The sequence below is a fragment of the Astatotilapia calliptera genome, chromosome 10 (genome assembly GCF_964374335.1).
Source record: "Astatotilapia calliptera chromosome 10, fAstCal68.1, whole genome shotgun sequence".
Classification (NCBI taxonomy): Eukaryota; Metazoa; Chordata; class Actinopteri; order Cichliformes; family Cichlidae; genus Astatotilapia; species Astatotilapia calliptera.
The window spans coordinates 17,836,306-17,854,124 of record NC_137431.1 but is presented as its reverse complement, the minus strand read 5'-3'; the positions used below and the strand labels follow the sequence as shown (position 1 = coordinate 17,854,124).

At 38.0% G+C, this 17,819-nt stretch overlaps 1 protein-coding gene across 6 annotated transcripts; it reads right to left on the bottom strand.

Moving 5' to 3' along the window:
• Positions 1-812: 812 nt before the first annotated feature.
• Positions 813-16,775, bottom strand: arfip2b (ADP-ribosylation factor interacting protein 2b). Of its 6 annotated transcripts, none has more exons than XM_026182082.2 (10): positions 16,467-16,775; positions 13,387-13,497; positions 10,206-10,262; positions 8,506-8,614; positions 7,483-7,539; positions 5,259-5,374; positions 4,902-5,123; positions 4,626-4,783; positions 3,736-3,910; positions 813-3,618 (listed from the first exon to the last, which is right to left on the bottom strand). In XM_026182082.2, the coding sequence occupies exons 2-10, from the start codon at positions 13,483-13,485 to the stop codon at positions 3,463-3,465; spliced, it is 1,149 nt and encodes a 382-aa protein (XP_026037867.1). In that variant the 5' UTR covers positions 13,486-13,497; positions 16,467-16,775; the 3' UTR covers positions 813-3,462. The 6 variants fall into 6 exon arrangements, with proteins under 6 accessions (XP_026037867.1, XP_026037868.1, XP_026037869.1 ...); XM_026182083.2 differs by having other exon boundaries at positions 10,230-10,262; positions 16,467-16,774; XM_026182084.2 differs by lacking the exon at positions 7,483-7,539.
• Positions 16,776-17,819: the final 1,044 nt, after the last annotated feature.

The following is a 17,819-nucleotide window of genomic DNA, read 5'->3' as shown; positions in this document are numbered from 1 at the left end:
ACTTGTAACAGTTAAGTCCTCTTTCACATTTTCCAAAATCATCTAAATTGGAGCATTTGCTGGGCCCATTCTAGCCAAGCCTTAACAGAACACTTGGCAAATAATGATTTTTAAAATGTACTCTGTACACTTTACTAGCAGTTGGTCACAAAAGCACATTTATTCTGTTCTTTAGACGAATCTACAAAAAAACCCACCAAAATTAACAGTTTTACACATAAAACTGGGACTAAAAAAACCCATTAAGAGTTATGAACCAAAAACTTGACCTATATCATGGTGTGCAGTGTGTTCTTTAAAAAAAAAAAAAAAAAAGAAACAAACAAGTGTCATCTCTTTAAAAAAAAAAAAGATTATATATTATGTATAAAAAAAATAATAATTCAAGCTCAGGTCCTCTACCAGAAGCCTGGGAGCTTCAGGGTCCTGTGCAACATCCCACAGGAGCTGCAAGATACATCTGGCCCTTTAGTGCCCTCTGCCAAAGCCTCATCAGAAATGGTGTCAGTGGAAGGGTGCCTGTAATTCTTTGGGTAACTTTCAATAATTTGCTGTACCCATCTCCACATTTCTATCAAAATATAGAGAAATGATAGGTGGATCAAGACTTGCACAGTAGTTTAGGTAACTCTGAGAAAGAATCCAACTGTAGAGCAATTTGAACAAATGATGGTTAAGGTACTTCCTGAATACCTGGTTATTAAAGTTTATTCAGCCGATTCCAGAGTTACTTCTTCATCTACTTTCAGGAAGTAAACAAATGCACACACACTCTTAGTGCAACACAAAACAGAATAAAATGAAGACAAAGCTTTTGAAAATGTGTACTTTTAATTTCAGTTCCCTTGGGGTGGGGTAGGACTGTTCAGGTGTGAGTGAGGAATGAAGGCAAAATATCACATCAATCCATGACACCACTTCATTTATCATCATAAATATTTTGTCTGCAATCATCCATACAGTACAATACACCAGCTCAGCCTAGAAAACATTGATTGTACACAAATAAAACATCTCATTTTATAAATCTTGATCTTTCTCGACAACAATCTAGAGGACTAGCGAGGCTGCTAGTAAAAGTTACTTCAAATGTTTTCCACTTTTCACACAGTTGGTGTTTTTTCCCCAAACTTAGGGGAGGATTTACCACAGTGAAACAAAACCAAATCCTATTGCCATTCAGTCTGATGTAAGGGTTAGGAATATCAAAAGGACAGCTTTTGGAAAAGAGGAGTCACATCTTGTTAATATTGCTTCGTGATGGTCAAACAGACCAGCAGCTGGCCAGTGAAACTGCAGTTTTAGCCACGAGAAAGGCCAGGGTCATGCTGAACGACTTCTTTAGCCAAAACTCATAAAATTCAGGGGGGAATAAAAAACAAAAAAACAAAAAAAACCAGAAGCCAAACAAACTTTAGAATTTCACCATTTGCTTTTCTAAGCTGTCTTTACGAGTACACATTTAAAGTGAAATGTTGTGGATTTTGCTTCAGTCGTTTCCAAAATTGAAATCAACAGACGTAGTCCATGCGAGCTAGCGCGCAGAAGGCAAAGAGCACAACATCAGTGAGAGCGCACATATCTGCACCTATACTTTGCTGTCTGTCATGCAAATGCAGGGACAAGAAGCTAGAGAAGTCACCCATTAACTGATGGAGGTTTCGTGGAGCACTCCCATCTGTCACTAGAGGCTACCATGAGTTAAATGCAGCATGGTTAAACATTCACTACATTAGGTTCTCCCTTCAAGTTGACAGAGGTTTGCCACGTCACTTTCTAAATTTAGAGGTTGTTTTGAGTAGCTCAATTACAGATTTGGTTTGGTAAAGGAATTCATTTCAGCATGTCGTCTGCAAAATGTCTTAAACTGGATAATTTTGTGTACAACACGTTGAATTCAAAATATAATAAACGTGATACAGTGATGATTAAAAGTTCAACATGTGCTATATTTTAATTGTCAACGACTGATGATTGTTTACTACTATAACAATGTTTACATTAAGAAAACACAGATGGATCATTAGTGTTATTACATCCAACCCCAACCACTAATCACAAGAGGTTTAAATATTAGTATGAGTTATATCAGACAGCTACAGTAATCTTCAGTATGAAGAAAGGTAACTATAGACGAATGTGTTCTGCTTCAGGAGGACTGAATGATATGACCCAATAACATGCCCTTGTTAACGTTAAAAAGATAAAATAAAAAACAAAAATGCACATATTAATGTACCATGTGCAAATGTAAAAGAGAGTGAAATTTATTATTTCCGGTTAAGTGAATCCAGTCAAGTTTGCTTGAAATACCCATCTCTCACAGGGATGCTCCAGGCTTAACCAATGTAAACATATTAAGTCCTGTCATTCAACAAACAGGCCTCTCTCTTCTCTTTGGGAAAATAAAATAAAATTAGTAAAGACTTGAACCAGTATGACTTTGGAAAGCTGTGGAATCGTCAACGATTGTTGCATATAAGATTCAAAGTCAAAGGATTTTCATGTTATGAGTAAAAATTACAGACCGAGCACTGCGGTGCTTGTAATCCAGAAGACCAGCACATATTGTCCCAAACAGCAGACCTTCCTTCACTTTAAACACGAGACATACAGTACAGCTGAACAGATGGAAAATAATTAAGAAAAAAAAGGAGATCAGATGCCAAATTAACCAAATGGCTAAACACAACATTGTGTGTGTTTTTTTTTTTAATGTGCTACAAACAATCACGTATGTATTTGAAAAATAAAACAGTACTTAAATTTGAAATGTACATTGATTTGATAGTTTGAAGATTCCAGTGAACAGTGTAAAAACCCTTTCATGTGTGGATGGAAATCCTTTTTTATGAACTTGTCTTTCTTCCTTCAGGCCATGCTTTCTTTTAACTGATCAGCTCATATATAAGGAGGCACACTAGGAGAGAGATAAGGTCTGGGAGTTTTGAAGTGATGTTTACTGATATCTCAGTGTGTGTGTGTGTGTGTGTGTGTGTGTGTGTGTGTGTCTGGTTTAAGTTAAGAACTGGGAGCACTTGAGGAATACAATGATGGCCATAAACATGACTAACAAGTTCACACAGCAAAAGAGTGTTGAGATAGATTGGGATTGAGTCAAGTATAAGAGAGGGAAGGGAACGGTTAAAGGATTTTCAGGGAACAAAGCACAAAGAGAGGTTAAAGTGAAAAAAAGGAAATTGGGAAAAGAGGCACTAAAAGCCCTCTGACTCTTCATGAAACTGGCCACTTGGTTTCCTGCTGCACTTAGCTCATTCACGACTAATACCCTGTTATTCATCCGTCCAAACATCCTGCCATGCATTCATCTTGAATCTTCATCCAACCAGTTATTTCTTTGTTTCTCTCTGTAGTGGTCCTCTGTTAAATTGGGGGTTTCAACAGGTAACAGGTGGAGTTGTTGGCTGAGAAGGAAGCTACAGGAGGTCCAGCGAGGGCCTCTCATTGCTCTTCTAACCAGGAGGGCTTGTCAGCCCCTGGGGGCTTCAACTTTACATTGAACTGCTTCAGCGTTTGCTCAAGCTGCTGCTGGTTGCCAGCAAAGTATGCTGATATGGCATTATGGAAGAGAAGGAGCTGCTTATGCATCACCTTCACCTGAAAGACACCAGAGAGTTAGGGATTTAGTCTGTGCACATCATGAATGACAGAACTTAAATTAAACCTGGATAAAGATGTTTTTTTCGTTCATGATGACGTAATTATGCTTCTAACCTTATTCTCCTCCAGAAACTTGAGCTTAATGGCAACATCTGAGCGAAGACGTTCGTACTTGTCCTTTTGGACTTGGTACTGTTGCTGAGCAGCTTCTATACGGGCCATGGCTACAGCATCTCTTGGACCCATACTCAGTTCCTCAAGGTCTGACCGGTAGGCATCATACTCTAGTCTAAAAGTACACAAAAGGAGAGGAGATGATACAGTGCAACAATCTTGACAAAATAATGCTTTGTTTTAAAATTTCATCATAAATAAAATTAAAATAGAAGTTTTTAGCGAGGTCCTTGGAGATAAAGGATCAAACAAAATAACAGTTTCTCTTTCAGAGCTACAAATCAAAAAAGTTATTTCTCTCATCTGTCAGTTTCATATATAATATGCCAACTCTGCCCCTTAGCTGGTCATTCAGAAATATTTCCTAATGATTCGAATGATCTATTGACTCGAAGGTCTAACTGTTGGTCTGGTCACAGCTAATGGGCGATTTTGACACAACCATTAAATTAAGAGTTGCTGAGGGATGAGGTTTATTCAACCAGCCAACATGCAGTTTGCATCCAATCTTGCTTAAACCAACTGTGTATTTCTTCACATTAATAAATGTAATAATTTATCTAGTTGAAAATATTACTGTTTACATTATATATTAAATAAAAGTTTAGATATTTTATATTAAATTATTTTAACAGATCATATTGGCCACTGGAGGGCAGTAGAAGCACACCGAATGCATCATTACTGACATTATTGCCATCTTTTAAGTGGATATAGTAAATCTGTTAGCAAGCAGCTTCAGACTTACGCAAAGAGCAGGTATGAAACACAGTTATCCATTTAGAATAATGCTAAGGCCCCTGATTTAATTATGTACTCCATGTACTAACCTTGCATTTTCATACATCTTGATAGTCATCAGGGTGTCCTCCATGGTCTTGTTGACTAACGTATTGATGCTGGACACAAAGAAGTTAATGGCACCAAGTAAAGTCTCTCCGTTCTTACACAGCAACTTCTGAGTCTCTGCATTGTAACCGAATTCATCCTGTAAGCAACAAAAAAAAAAGTTTTTAAATGGCTAAAATAAACCTAATAATCATACTGGCATCAGTGTGGCTCACCAACAAAGCCACAAACAGTTAAAATACAAAGTGACATCTCACCCGAAGCTCGGGAGATTTCTGACTGAGGTCAGCAAAAGTGTCGCCAAGCGCATGCTGTGTCTGCACCATGTTGTAGAAATGGTTGGTCAGAGCTCTGGCCAGTCGTAGCACATTCTCGTATTTCCGTTTAGTGTCTCTCAGCACCTCAATCTGAGCCTCCAGCTCCAGGTCCACAGTCCGGGAACCCCGACCGAAACGCTCTGAGATCATTTGCTTTGTACACTATGACACGGTGGGAAGGAACAAAGAGACATGAGTTACACAAAAATAAATTTAAATTTGAAAAATTACCATTTTACAATAACGCTATTCGCTAATCACAGTTTTACTCAGTCAATATAACAAAATCTCAGATACCTTGTAAGTATTCAGACCCCATTTCTTCACTGTTTCTAGCTTTTCCACAGCCACACCGCGGGTCGTTTCCTCTGCCGTCATTGATGAGCTGCTGCTGCTGTGGTGCATGTTGGAACCTGAGGTGGAACACCCAGATATAGTAACACAAACACATGAACACAAGCAAAACCTTCTTGGACAGCAAAATTACCCCATACAAAATCAGATGAAACTGGATTTTTTTAACCACTGAAAGTGTCCAGGATCTAAGAAAGTTTAGACTGAGGATTGTTTAACATCTGTTATTCTGTAAGCCACGGCCAACCCTTAAACATAAATCAGAGAGCGTTAATGAGTGACTACAGAGCAGGAAAATACTAAAACTAAACTGGATAGAAATACTGGCAGAACAGAAAAACAAGATTTTTTTGGAAGACACCAAATCCTTTTTATGAAGCTGATTAAAGAAATACTGCAATATTCACACTGTTATATTGGCAATCTAATTAATCAACGTAGAGGCTGCGAACATCATTTTTCCCTCCTCAGTACCTTGATTGGACATATGGCAGGACGGCTACTTTGCCTGGCCTTCATACGCAGCTCTATGACGTTAAATGGGTGTTTGGACGACAGAATGATTTACAGTGAGCATTCATTATGGTAAGGAGTGGGAGTGGAATTTACATGTTTTTACTAATTAAGGGAATATTTTGGGTAATTTGATATTTATGTTTTAAACAGTCGTTAACAGTTGAAAAATGTCAAAAGTAGAATAATAACGAGGTACGAGGAAGATGTGGGAAAATGCAGGGAGATGCAAACAAGACCACAAGATAAACAAAGGGAGAAAGGGATAAGAATCATGCATGTAGGAGGGAATTGCAAAAAGAAGGTGGAGCACAAAAATAGAAAAGTACAAAGATGAAAAGGCAACATTAAGTACATGACAGTCAGTGAACAATGCAGAGAAATGAGCAATGATCACCAGAGTTTGAATTGCAGTCACACTAACTGCTAGGATGCTGTGTGTGGAGCAGACTGGTTAAAGCTTTTACTAAATAACAGCAGATGGGAAAAACTAACAATGTAAAATGTAAAAAGCTCAAGCCAAGGGAGCTCACTCTCGGGGCAGTATTTACTTTCATGGGAATAGGGTTGTAGTTTGTGTATATTCATTTTGTTTTCTTTGGTCTTTTAAAACATACTTTAAGATGTTCATAGTACAGTGAGATTCATATTAGTGTAGCATGACAAATGTTTGCATGGATTACACACATCAGTATAATTTCCTAAACATTCCCAATATAAACAGATTAGGATAACGCATTTTAAGAAAGTTTTACCTTATTTGACCTTAGAGAAGAGGTCTATAGTCTATAGTCTATAGTACCGTGACACTTACAATCCCCATATATCATTCACTATATGTTTAAAGGCAAATAATGGAAGTAAGAAAAATAATTTTAATACGTATTATTATATTATTATCACTTCAGATCAATCTTTTGACCTTGAAGGAAAGGTCAGAGGTCAAATGTGACATGATACTTAGTGTTGACAATACACAAGATACTTGTAAGAATAATAGTTTCTAAATTATAACTTGTTTTGATCAATAAATTATTAAGACGACCTTGTAGACCTTGATGGATGCAAGTCAAATTTTATTGTATTATTAACACGACCCCCTCTACACCCACGCAGAGTTTTATCAGAATTCATTTAAAACTTTTCAAGCTACTTGGACAAAGAATGGCACACACACTACAAAAAAAAACAACCTCCTTGAGTGAGTTAATAAGCATGAAGATGGATTTGGTTCAGTGGGTGCACACCCACACCTTACAAGAGAAACCAACCCAAAACCTACAAATGAGAAAGAAATACTGTTATAGAAAAAGCCACAAGGTGTCTACAAAAAGAGCAGCAGGCAGATGTAAGTGCAATGCCCTTGTTTCCACTGAAAAAGAGGAAAAACTGGTGAAAAAGGGCAGACAAGTCAATTCCCAGTCACCTAAAAAAAAGGAAGAAAAGGACACTCTACACAGAGCATATTTCCAAAATGAGCAATCAAAATGCACTTTTAATGCACTTGAGATCTTCTTTAATCACCTTACTTTACCCTAACTAACCTTGTCAATGGCATTTACAGATGTAACTGTAAAAACAATGCGAAATGTAAAAAAGAAATAGTATTTTGGAAATAAGCTCTCTATTATTAACAACAATAAGGTTAAGGCACCTAATCCTGTAACTGGGATCCTTTTGTTAAACTCAGCATTGTAGTGCACAGCAGGGCCTGTGAGAGAGGGAGGGATAAAGAATTATTTTATTAAATAAAGTTTTAACTATTTCCATCTAAAACTTTCTTTATATGCACCATCATTTGAAACAACAACAACCTCTGCTCCTCTTATTGCAAAACAAATTCTTAAAAATCTTTTTAAGGTTGATGAAAGGACAGATAAGCCAGCTTCAGTAATATCTATGATCACCATTATCAGATACATAAAAACAACATCATCATGGATTAAGTCATTTCTTTTAATGGTTCTTTAGTTGCCAAAGGAACAACAAAAAAAAAAAATACTATTTTCACAAAAGTACAAACATTGTGGCTATTGCACGGCCTTGGTGATATTTCCGTTTCAGTGTAGAGGCCCGAGTTTTCATGCTGAAGCCCTCTGCACCATCACCTTACCGCTTAAAAAACATTAATAAATCATGGACTGCTTTTTCCCCCCTCCTCAGCCATATGTGATGGTAAATGACTCTTGCTATCAAGGCTACCGTTTGTTTTCAAACAGGTTTAGCTGCATTTTAAGAACATGTTTTACGATGCACAGCACTTCCAGTAGAAGCATCACCGTATGGAAAAATGTGCTTTCATAAAATCAGTATTAGAAATGCACAGCTACACCACCCAAACCCTGTTATCAGTGTTGTAGACTGCAACCAGCTCATCAGTGAATAATGACATTTACTGATGGCGGTCGCCAGTGTTTGTCATTTGGGTGCCATCAGTTGTATGCTGGTAAAATGTTATTTAACTATAATGAATCTTTCTTTGTTTTGCTGGCACAAAAAGAGGTGATACAAAGCAAAAAGACAACAGTAAGTAACAACAGGCACTACCTTTAAAAGCACAGTCAGTAGGTAATAATACATTAATTGCAGCATGATCTTGTGGGTAGTCAGAGACAGTACAGAGCCTGAAAAAAACATCACAAATGAGTAATGGGAATAAAGGGTGAAGCAGCACTACCTTTGATTGAACTGGTGGGGATAATGCCCTCTGCTGTTCCTCCATAGCCCCCAGATACAATGCTAGTCTCGTTGAGATTGGGACCTGATACCATCACCTGCTGCAGGTCCTGCAAAATGTAATGTTAACAAAAAAAAAAGAAAAAAGAAAAAGGATGGGCGGGATAAAAAGATGGGTTGGGGAAGGAATATACAGAAAGGAGATTGTGACTTGAGAGCCAAATTAAGATAACATAGGCTAAAGCCTCAGTCAAAAGGTTATCCACTGACAGTGAGACAAACACCACGTGAGGAATGTTAGGAAGCAAAATGGAAAAACTGTATGAAAGTGTTAAAAAAAAAAAAAAAAACAGAAAACACATGACTAACATGTCCGTCAATAATTAATCCAAGTGATCTGAATCTCCTGCAAACTTGAACTTCTATACACAGCTGTAATAAACTCAGAGTTTAATCCAGACAGTGATTTCAGTGATCTATGGAAAAGCACAAATAAGTAATTTTCTACTTATAATCGCCATCAGAGGCTTCTTTGAAGTTTTGGCTCAGGAACAGAGTTGGATTATGAGCCACTCTCTCCCTCGGGTTTTGTTTAAGCTGCGGTTCTCTTTTGTTTGACTTCCTGCTGAAGTATCAGCAATTTAAAAAATATGTAGGATTATAAGGAAGGAAAATCGAGAAAAAAAGGAGCCTAAGAACTTTAAAAAAGACTGAAAATGTATTCATGTCTGCAGGAAAGCCTCTTTTTCATACATCAAGTAATTTAACTATGAGTTAAATCATCTAAAAACTTAAAGGATGTAACAATTGGACATCTGATAAGTTGCTAAACATTTGCCTCATTTAGTTTAGATAAACAGAGTTACTTAATGGAAGTCTGTTTTTTCTGTTATTTCTGACGATTTAAAAAAAAAAAAAAAAAAAAAAAAAAAAAAAAGGAACAAAGGAGCCCACATTTTCAAATGCTCATGCTTAGACTACACAGTATGTGATAAGGAAATTACAGAATAACGCCCTGCAAGGGAAATGGCTATTTCCGCTTTGTAAACAAACACATAACATATGCGATACAACCTTAGAGTCAGAAAAAAAATTACAACTGCTTTGATTTGACCCATCTTTAATGTCCTGAAAGCTTTGCTTCAGGGCATTATCTGGTTTTTAAGACTCATCTTGTAGTCAGACCTGCAGAATTAAATATTTCTTTTTTTTTGTAATAAACACCGACTTACACATCAAAACAAGTAAAGCAAAATCACATCAACAACACAGCATTAGTATGACAATAAAGACCATTAGTATAAAACAGAACAATCTTGTTTTGTTAACCATCACCCACTAAAAATTTAGGCATCTCACACACTCACACACACACTCTATCTGGGCTACCTTAGGCAACCGAAAACGACACACACTAGACATCTTTGCATCTAATAATCAAATGGAGCATAACATCTCAAATTGACGGATAGCCCACGAAACATGTCAGTCATTGGAGACTCTTTCTAGCTACAGTTAGTAGGAGTAAGTTTACCAGGCAAGCTGCACAGTGGTTTGAATTAAAGATCAAATATCTGACATTTTGTGAAACAAACCAGTGCAGCGATGCAAGGCAATTTAATTCCCCTTGAAGTCAAACCACTGAGCAGTACTACACACCATACTACAACATACACGCAAATGCACAAATGGCCTGCTCACCCTGGTGCCTCTGGAGCTCCCTACCTTCTCATCTAAGCTCCACTGCAGCTTTGCAGCCTGCACAGAGATGGAGGAGGGGGAGTGGGGGTGGGGGGGTGGGGGGGTTGGGTTGACAAACACAACAAGAACAACAACAGAAAAAGAAACAAACAGAAAAGGAGACAAAAGGGAAAAAATCCATGACTGAAATATGAAACAAGATAGGAGGATGCAAACGAAATCTCAGAAAAACCATTGCAATGTCCACAGACAGCAGTGATGCAGGATGGAGAGCAGTGATGACTTATATCACAGCTTGTCAGGTTGCATCATTAGACTAGATTATGTGATAATTTCAAGAGTCTAGTCTACATGGTGAACATGTTTGCATTCGATCTCCAATGTGATGCCATAGGTGCTTATAATATTAACTGTCACTGTCTGGAAAAAAGAAAATACAGACTCTAACACAACACTGTAAAAATTAAGCTATTCATACAAGACGTGGACATTAAAAGTGACAACATTAAGAAGGGAGGGGAAAAATATTAAAAGGGACTGAATGTAGACACAAAAATAAATCCATACAAGCAAAGTTTTAGTGCCCCAACTCCAGATTTCACAACTCTGACAAGTGGAAAAAAATTCCCCAACAATACTTTAACTGAAACAAACGTGCCAAAATAATGTTTTACCTTCAAGCCAAACAGAGTTCAATATAATAATAGTTGCCAGTCTAGACCATCCCGCAAAGGCCGACCAATTGGTTTAGCCAACCTGTGTTAGTAGTTCATAAAACCTCTTATCTTTAATAAGCATAACAGTGATCAGTGGCCACATAGCCTCAACCGTCTAGTCAAGGCAATGTCCCGTTTTCTATGGAAACATCTGCTTTACCTCTGGCCCAAACTGGAAAAAGATGCCAGGCAGGTAAAGAGCACCTGTAGCTCCACGTGGCTGCTTGAATTAGCAGGACTTCCTATATTCTGAACACCATTTAAAAACTGAACACAATTTGAATTTGACTTGACAGGTAAAGTCAACATTTTCTTGTTTTTCTACTGTTCTAAACAAAATTTTTAATGGCTTAAAAAAACAAAAAAACACAAAAAAACAACAACATACAATTAAATACAAAGACCTTTAAATAAAAAGGGGGGGGGGCATTATATCTACGCAAATACATTTTAACCAAAAGTCTGTTTTAGCTATGCTTTATCATCATTCAGTCATTGTAACTCTTCCTTACAGCTCTGCCTTGTGTTATGACATCTGTTTAATGTGGGAGAAAGCTGACGCAAACGCCGATCCCTCCCTCGACACTTTGTTTGTACAGGTTCAATTCCTTTGCAGCCAAACTACCACAAGTCAAGCCAAAGCATGAAAAGATATAACTTTACAACTACCCACGGGATATTTATATAAATAAAGATTTATTTGCACAAGTAACCACCTGTGAGAAACTGTGTATGATGGTACAAGCATCTTAAAATGCTGTTATCTGAAGAGACACCAGAGAGCCTTTGCTGCCAAGACGTTGTTGGCAGTCAGTGATGTCTCTGTCACGTCAAGCTGCCAGTCACCATCCTTTTTCTGTCATGCACATGATGTTGCAACATCTGAAACTGGACCTGCTTTTTCTTTACCTGTCAGTCTTCATCCCATGTGAGAAATAACAGACTTGTGCAGCTTTAAATCAAGTGCTGCGCAGCAGATATCAATCTGATTTCACAGGGCTTTCAACCAAGGACAAAGCATCGCCAGTTTCAGATTAATTGCAGAGTTGCTATGACAACTGGTTAATATCCAATACAAAACAGTGCAGCCGAACACTTCTCATACATAAACATATTAAACTGAGGTAGTCACACCAAATGGTTGAACACACGCAACACACTGTAAGCTTTCCGAGAAGGAAGGTTGTTCTTTTACTACGTGTGAGCTGAGCACATAGTTTGGTAAGCAAATACCCTAATGCAGTTCCCTGCCAGTGTTTCCGGCAGGATCTTCAGTCTGTTTGCCCAACAAGGTGTGCCTTGAGATGGAAGACAGCTAACAAACTGTTCCCAATATCTCTCAGAGAATCCACTACTACTTTACTTAATCCAAATCTCATATTGTCTTGTCCATTTAAAGTGTTTTCCCCTCCCCCATTCTGAAGCCGTTCTCACCTGGGGAAAAATGTGTGAGAATCCAACACTTGAGATCAATATAGACATGTATTGCATCAGAGATTGATTGATTGATATATATTTATATATATCCCTTTATATGTTAGTGGGAACAGCTGTTCTCAGGGAAACAGCTGGTCTCCAACACCTGATTTCCCCATGGAAGCTCTTTCCACAGTTCTTGGTATGCAAGCTACATAACACAAGGCTTTGTGATATTGTGTAGTTGGCAACGCGTCAAACAACAGATAAACCTGTGCAGAAAACTAACTTCATTTAAAATTACTGTAAGATCTGGATCCTGCCTGTGAGTGACCATTCAGTGAATTAAGTCAAATAAAGGAAAAAGGTAAATAAACAGTAGGTCACTAGTTCGTATACTAAAGCACTCAAGGCTCACAGTTGTTAATAATAACATTATCTAAACTGTACTGTCCATACAGCTTGTACTTATTCACACTTTGCTGTGAATGGTGTGAAAGGAACAAGCATACCAGGCTAATCTTGTAGCAGCTAAGAAAAACACCCACTATGTCAAATTCAAACTTCAAACTCAAAAAAGTACCCATTTTTAATATTACTGAGCCAACCACCATTAACAACACATAATCAAACCTGATGTAATCAAAAGGCTAAAGTATCTAGGTTCAATTTTCCCTACAGGCTCTAATTTGAAAGATACACCACTGGCTGAAACATTGATGCTTTTCCTTTGTTTCATTCTTTTGGATAAAAATTGAAGCACAAAATAATGTGAGCGCCTGGCAAAAGACAGAAAGTCCTTTTAGATTTATAATACACCATAAACTGTTTACAAAGAAATACAAACACAAAAAAAGATAATTAATGTATTCTTTACAACAAATAAAAAGATAAACAGCTCCGTTTCATGCGTACTCTGTTGGCAGCTATCTGACTTGAAAATACAAATTAGGTTTTGCTGACAGTTTGTTGTTTCACAAAAAACCAAAAAGGGGTTTTCTACAAGTGTTACACACAAGAGACTGAACTGATACGGCAGCCCGACCTACCTGTTCAAGGCTGTCGTCTTCTGTTAGTGTCCCTGTGTCACCGTTACTGTTGATAGGAATCTCCATTGTGGCAGCTTTATTCATAATGCTGTCTGTCATAATGCACTACACCTGTGAGAGAGAGAAAGAGAGAGCGAAACAAAGTGTGTAAACTAAAAACTACCACGTGTAAATAAATTAAAAGTGGCAGAGATAGAAAAACTGTGCCGCTTTGAAGGGAAGAGACCAAAAGAGCTTAGTCTAAACAGCCCAACCATTAAGCAGATGGGATTATAATTACCACAAACAAGCGAGGAGGTGGTTTTCAAAGAGCAAGGCTACCGCTCAGCATAAAAACAACACACCTATGAAAGACTACTACACACAGATGCAGACAGTACAATGAGCCGCTTCGGTTAAGTGGCCACTCTGTTCTAAAGCACAATTGCACGACTGTGTGACCAGCATCCACTCCCTAAAAACCCAAAGTGAAGGGAAACAGCAAAATGTTTACATCACAACGCTCCAGTCATTTTAATGGCTCAAACTGATGCAGCCTGCCACACATTCATTTAAAACCCAAAAAGATAAACACGCAGTAATATGGACATCATATTTGACAGTAATAATAAATTCACTAATGAGGGCCACAGTTCAGTTTAATGCACAAAGCTAAATGCTAAAGCTAATGCCTATAATAATGACATTTTTCCACAAAAACTTTTCCAGATATAACCTGATGGAGCTGTATTGGCAAACACATGTGCCCAAATCAGTCAAGCAGGGTATTCAATTGTCTTTAACCTGTTTAATAGGCTAATCTGACTGAGACCATATAAGAACAAAGCAGGTAATTGTCCAAACAATACACAGTGAGTGAGCTGGTGTCACATGTCCACCTTCAGGCATGCTATACCCAGGCACCACATGTAGCCAAAACCAAATTCAAGTAGCATCTGATACACCAAATTTCTTACTGTTTGCTACATGTGTGCAACTTTGGACAATGCCCAGACCTAATTCTCCCAGCACTTTCAGAGGTTTACCTGTGAAGTCAGCGATTGAGTTCATATTAGACAGTGAAAATGGAAATCAAACTTGTATCAGTAGGGCTTTTTTCAGACACTACATAAGCAAAAGGTTTGAGAAACACAGCCTCACTGAATTCAAATTCTTTCCATCTAGTTGCTAAGGCGTATAAAAATCAAGCTATGCAGACTGCCTTTACAAATATTAGTGAAACAATAGGCCACTCTAAAAAGTTCACTGAATTTAAGTATGGTACTGTAATAGTATAACACTGTTAAAGCCAGTTTTATTATTACTGCAAAGTGGAAGTATTTGAGAGCCACATCAATTCATCCAAAAAGTGGTATTCCATGGAAAGTTAGAGAGCATGGTTGGCGAGTGCTGAGGCGCTGAGAATGTAAACGTCACCAACACTCTCCCGACTCAACAACTGCACAGTTTCAAACCTCCACTGACATTAACATCAGCACAAAGAAACTGTATAAAAGGGGCTTAATGGCATTAGGTTTCCATGACCGAACAGCTCCTCTGGGTGTAGTATAAAATACAAAAATACATACAAAAACTGCATTTTGGAAGCCTTTTTCAAAAACACTGTTTCTACAATGTATACTGACGAGATAATTAGAATTCCCCCCAACAAAACAAAAAAAAAAAAACTTGCTCTAATGTTGATAAATTTCTGAAGACAAGAAAAAAAGGCAGGTTGATAATTATGGATGTGTGGGTGATTTGTGGTATATATTGTTAATTCTGAATGTGAAAAGATCTTAGAACTGGAGTTTCGAAGCCAATTACTCCATTTAACACATGACCCCACTTGGTATACAAAGCTGAGTCCCTCACCTAGTTTCCAATGCCACTGTAATATATTCTTCTTATTATGACAGCATTTGAATGTGACAAACTTGAGAGCAGAAGAGTGTGCGCAAGGCTTTTGAGGCGGCTCAGTCCCTGGCTTTGGGGAACTAAAGTAACTTTTAAGAGAGTCTAGCAGGTAACAAATGAATGCACTGATGAAGCAGAGTTAATGAAAAGGTCATAAGAAATATCAGTAACTTCGCTACAAATTCTGTGATCAATTTGTGTTACTTTGGTAACTTAAACAGTCTTTGAGTCCTTGTGAACTATGCTATTAACTAGCAGACTAAAATTCAGCTGCTGTATGTTGCAGGGTTTTGGTAGATCCTTCCTGGTATTAATGTCCTATTGTTTGAAGGCAGGTATAGTACACGTAGTCCATGTTTACATTAGCTAAAGCCTCTCCTGAGGAGCTTTTCCATTTGTGAATGCACACTTGGCCATGCCATCTCTGTTGACTTACGACATTACAATAGATGTAGAAAACGTGTTTCTCTTGTTCAACAGCACCCATGGCAATAAAGACAGCTTACTGCAACTGTAATGTGGGTCGGATAGTTTAACAATTCTTCAGTTACTGTTCAGTAGGTTTTGTCTCTCAATCAAGTGAACTAGACAGGCTAAATAAATACCAAACGGCACATCATTTCATATATTCGTCTCATTAATTATTCGTAATTAGCAGCTTCGAAAATAGCATCAGAGGCAAACGCTATTAATAAACACTGACGTACAATAAGTCGACGGATGCAAGTAACTTTAAATCAATGGCAAATTTAAGAGTTCGTAATGCTTAAAAAAATATTAAGGCAAATACTGCAGAACAGGCTGGAGCTGTACTGAAACCCGGATGCAGTAGTAAATACGAGCCTAACAGGTGCGCCAGCACAGGTGTACAGTTTTCTCAGGTAACGCTATATTCAGGTCGCCGGTGAGTTCGGGCGAACAACGCAGTGATGGAGGGCCCATTTGACAAAAATCTGCTGAACTAAGGCAGAAATGCATTTTTGTGTGAAAAGAAGGCCCGCTTCCAGTTCACATATGCAGCTGTTGAGAAAAAGCTGGAGAAATGGTAAACAAATCTGCAAGCTCAACGTGCAAAGCCTGGTTCAGAGACGCAGAAATTAAAATAAATTAATAAATAAATAAACAATATATGACAGAACGCAGACAGAAAGGCAATGTGGCAGTTCTCAAACAGCTTGACTTACGGTCTGCTTGGTCCCGTCGTAAAAACAGAGCTGCTCGGAAAGCTAACGCGTAAGCTAATAGCAGGCTAGCGGCAGTGCATCCCAGCTCACGCGCGGCTCGGAGGAGGCTGCTGTGTCCGTGCTCAGTCCGTGGGCAACGACACAATACTCTTCTTTAAGGATGTTTCAGTGACATTGCGAGAAAAGTCTGGTTCTTACTGCTCTTGTCTTTGAGCTTTTTTCCCCCAATATCTTCTGTTTAATGAAGCCAGAGGGGGAACGCTTTACGGATCTGACGACACCGTGGATTTCATTTCGCAGACGCACTGCGAGCCAAAGATCGTCTACAAACAGGCGGGTCACTCGTTACAAATGGCGCTTTCCCGGCTTACTGCCACAATAAAATTATTATAATACATTTGAAACATGTATATATGTTTCTAAATAATTATATAAATACCTGCTTTTTTTATATGAAAACATCATATACACGAAATGAGTTGCCTTCACATATTTGTTTCATGTACTGAGAAATAAATGTTACAACTGAAAGCGCACTAATTAACAAATGACTACAAAGTATGATAATTAATTACTTTGGTTGATCATGAGTGTCCATTAGTTTAAAACTGAGTTGATAAACTGATTTTTTTTTTTTTTAAAGAAAGAAAAATGAAAACGCCACTGGATAAGTCATACTCTGAATCCTACAGGAAATTCGAACTGAGTGAGACTTCTTAGTTTTTTGTGTCTTCGCCCTCAATACGGCCCATCTTTGGGAGCATCTTGACAGGGCGTACGTGAACGTGTCAGAAAACTCTTGGTTGCTGAACATTAAACTCATGTAGGTGTTTGTTCAGTGACCTCATAGATGTTTGTTCTTTTAACTGCCCCAAGAAAAGCGTATGACCCCTGTGAATGGAAATGTGGGGCAGGTTTCTTTAGTCTAAGAAACCCTGCCCCGCTGTGGCTGCAATGCAGTAATGTACAAAAGTCTTGACTCTCCCCTCATTTCTTTGTATTTTCAATGAACCAGACTTTCTTGCATTTTATAAGTGATCTTGAGCGGTAGTTCTCCAGCTTTTCTGCAGGTCTTTCAAAGTTTTTCTATGGACATTGGCTGCTTTTTCATTTATTTTCAGTCCAGTCCTTTTACCTGAACATTTTTGCACCATCCAGGTGATTTACAAAAAGCTATTACCGGTACCTGAAAATATGGCATGTCTTGGCATAATGTCCTTAAAAATTGAGAAAACTGGACAATTGGCAGACTAGAGAAGAAGTGACGGGACTAAAAACCTAAATAAAATGTACAGTAAATGAACAGTATCAGAAAGTCACACCCTTAAAAATTATGAGAGGAAAGAGGACCTG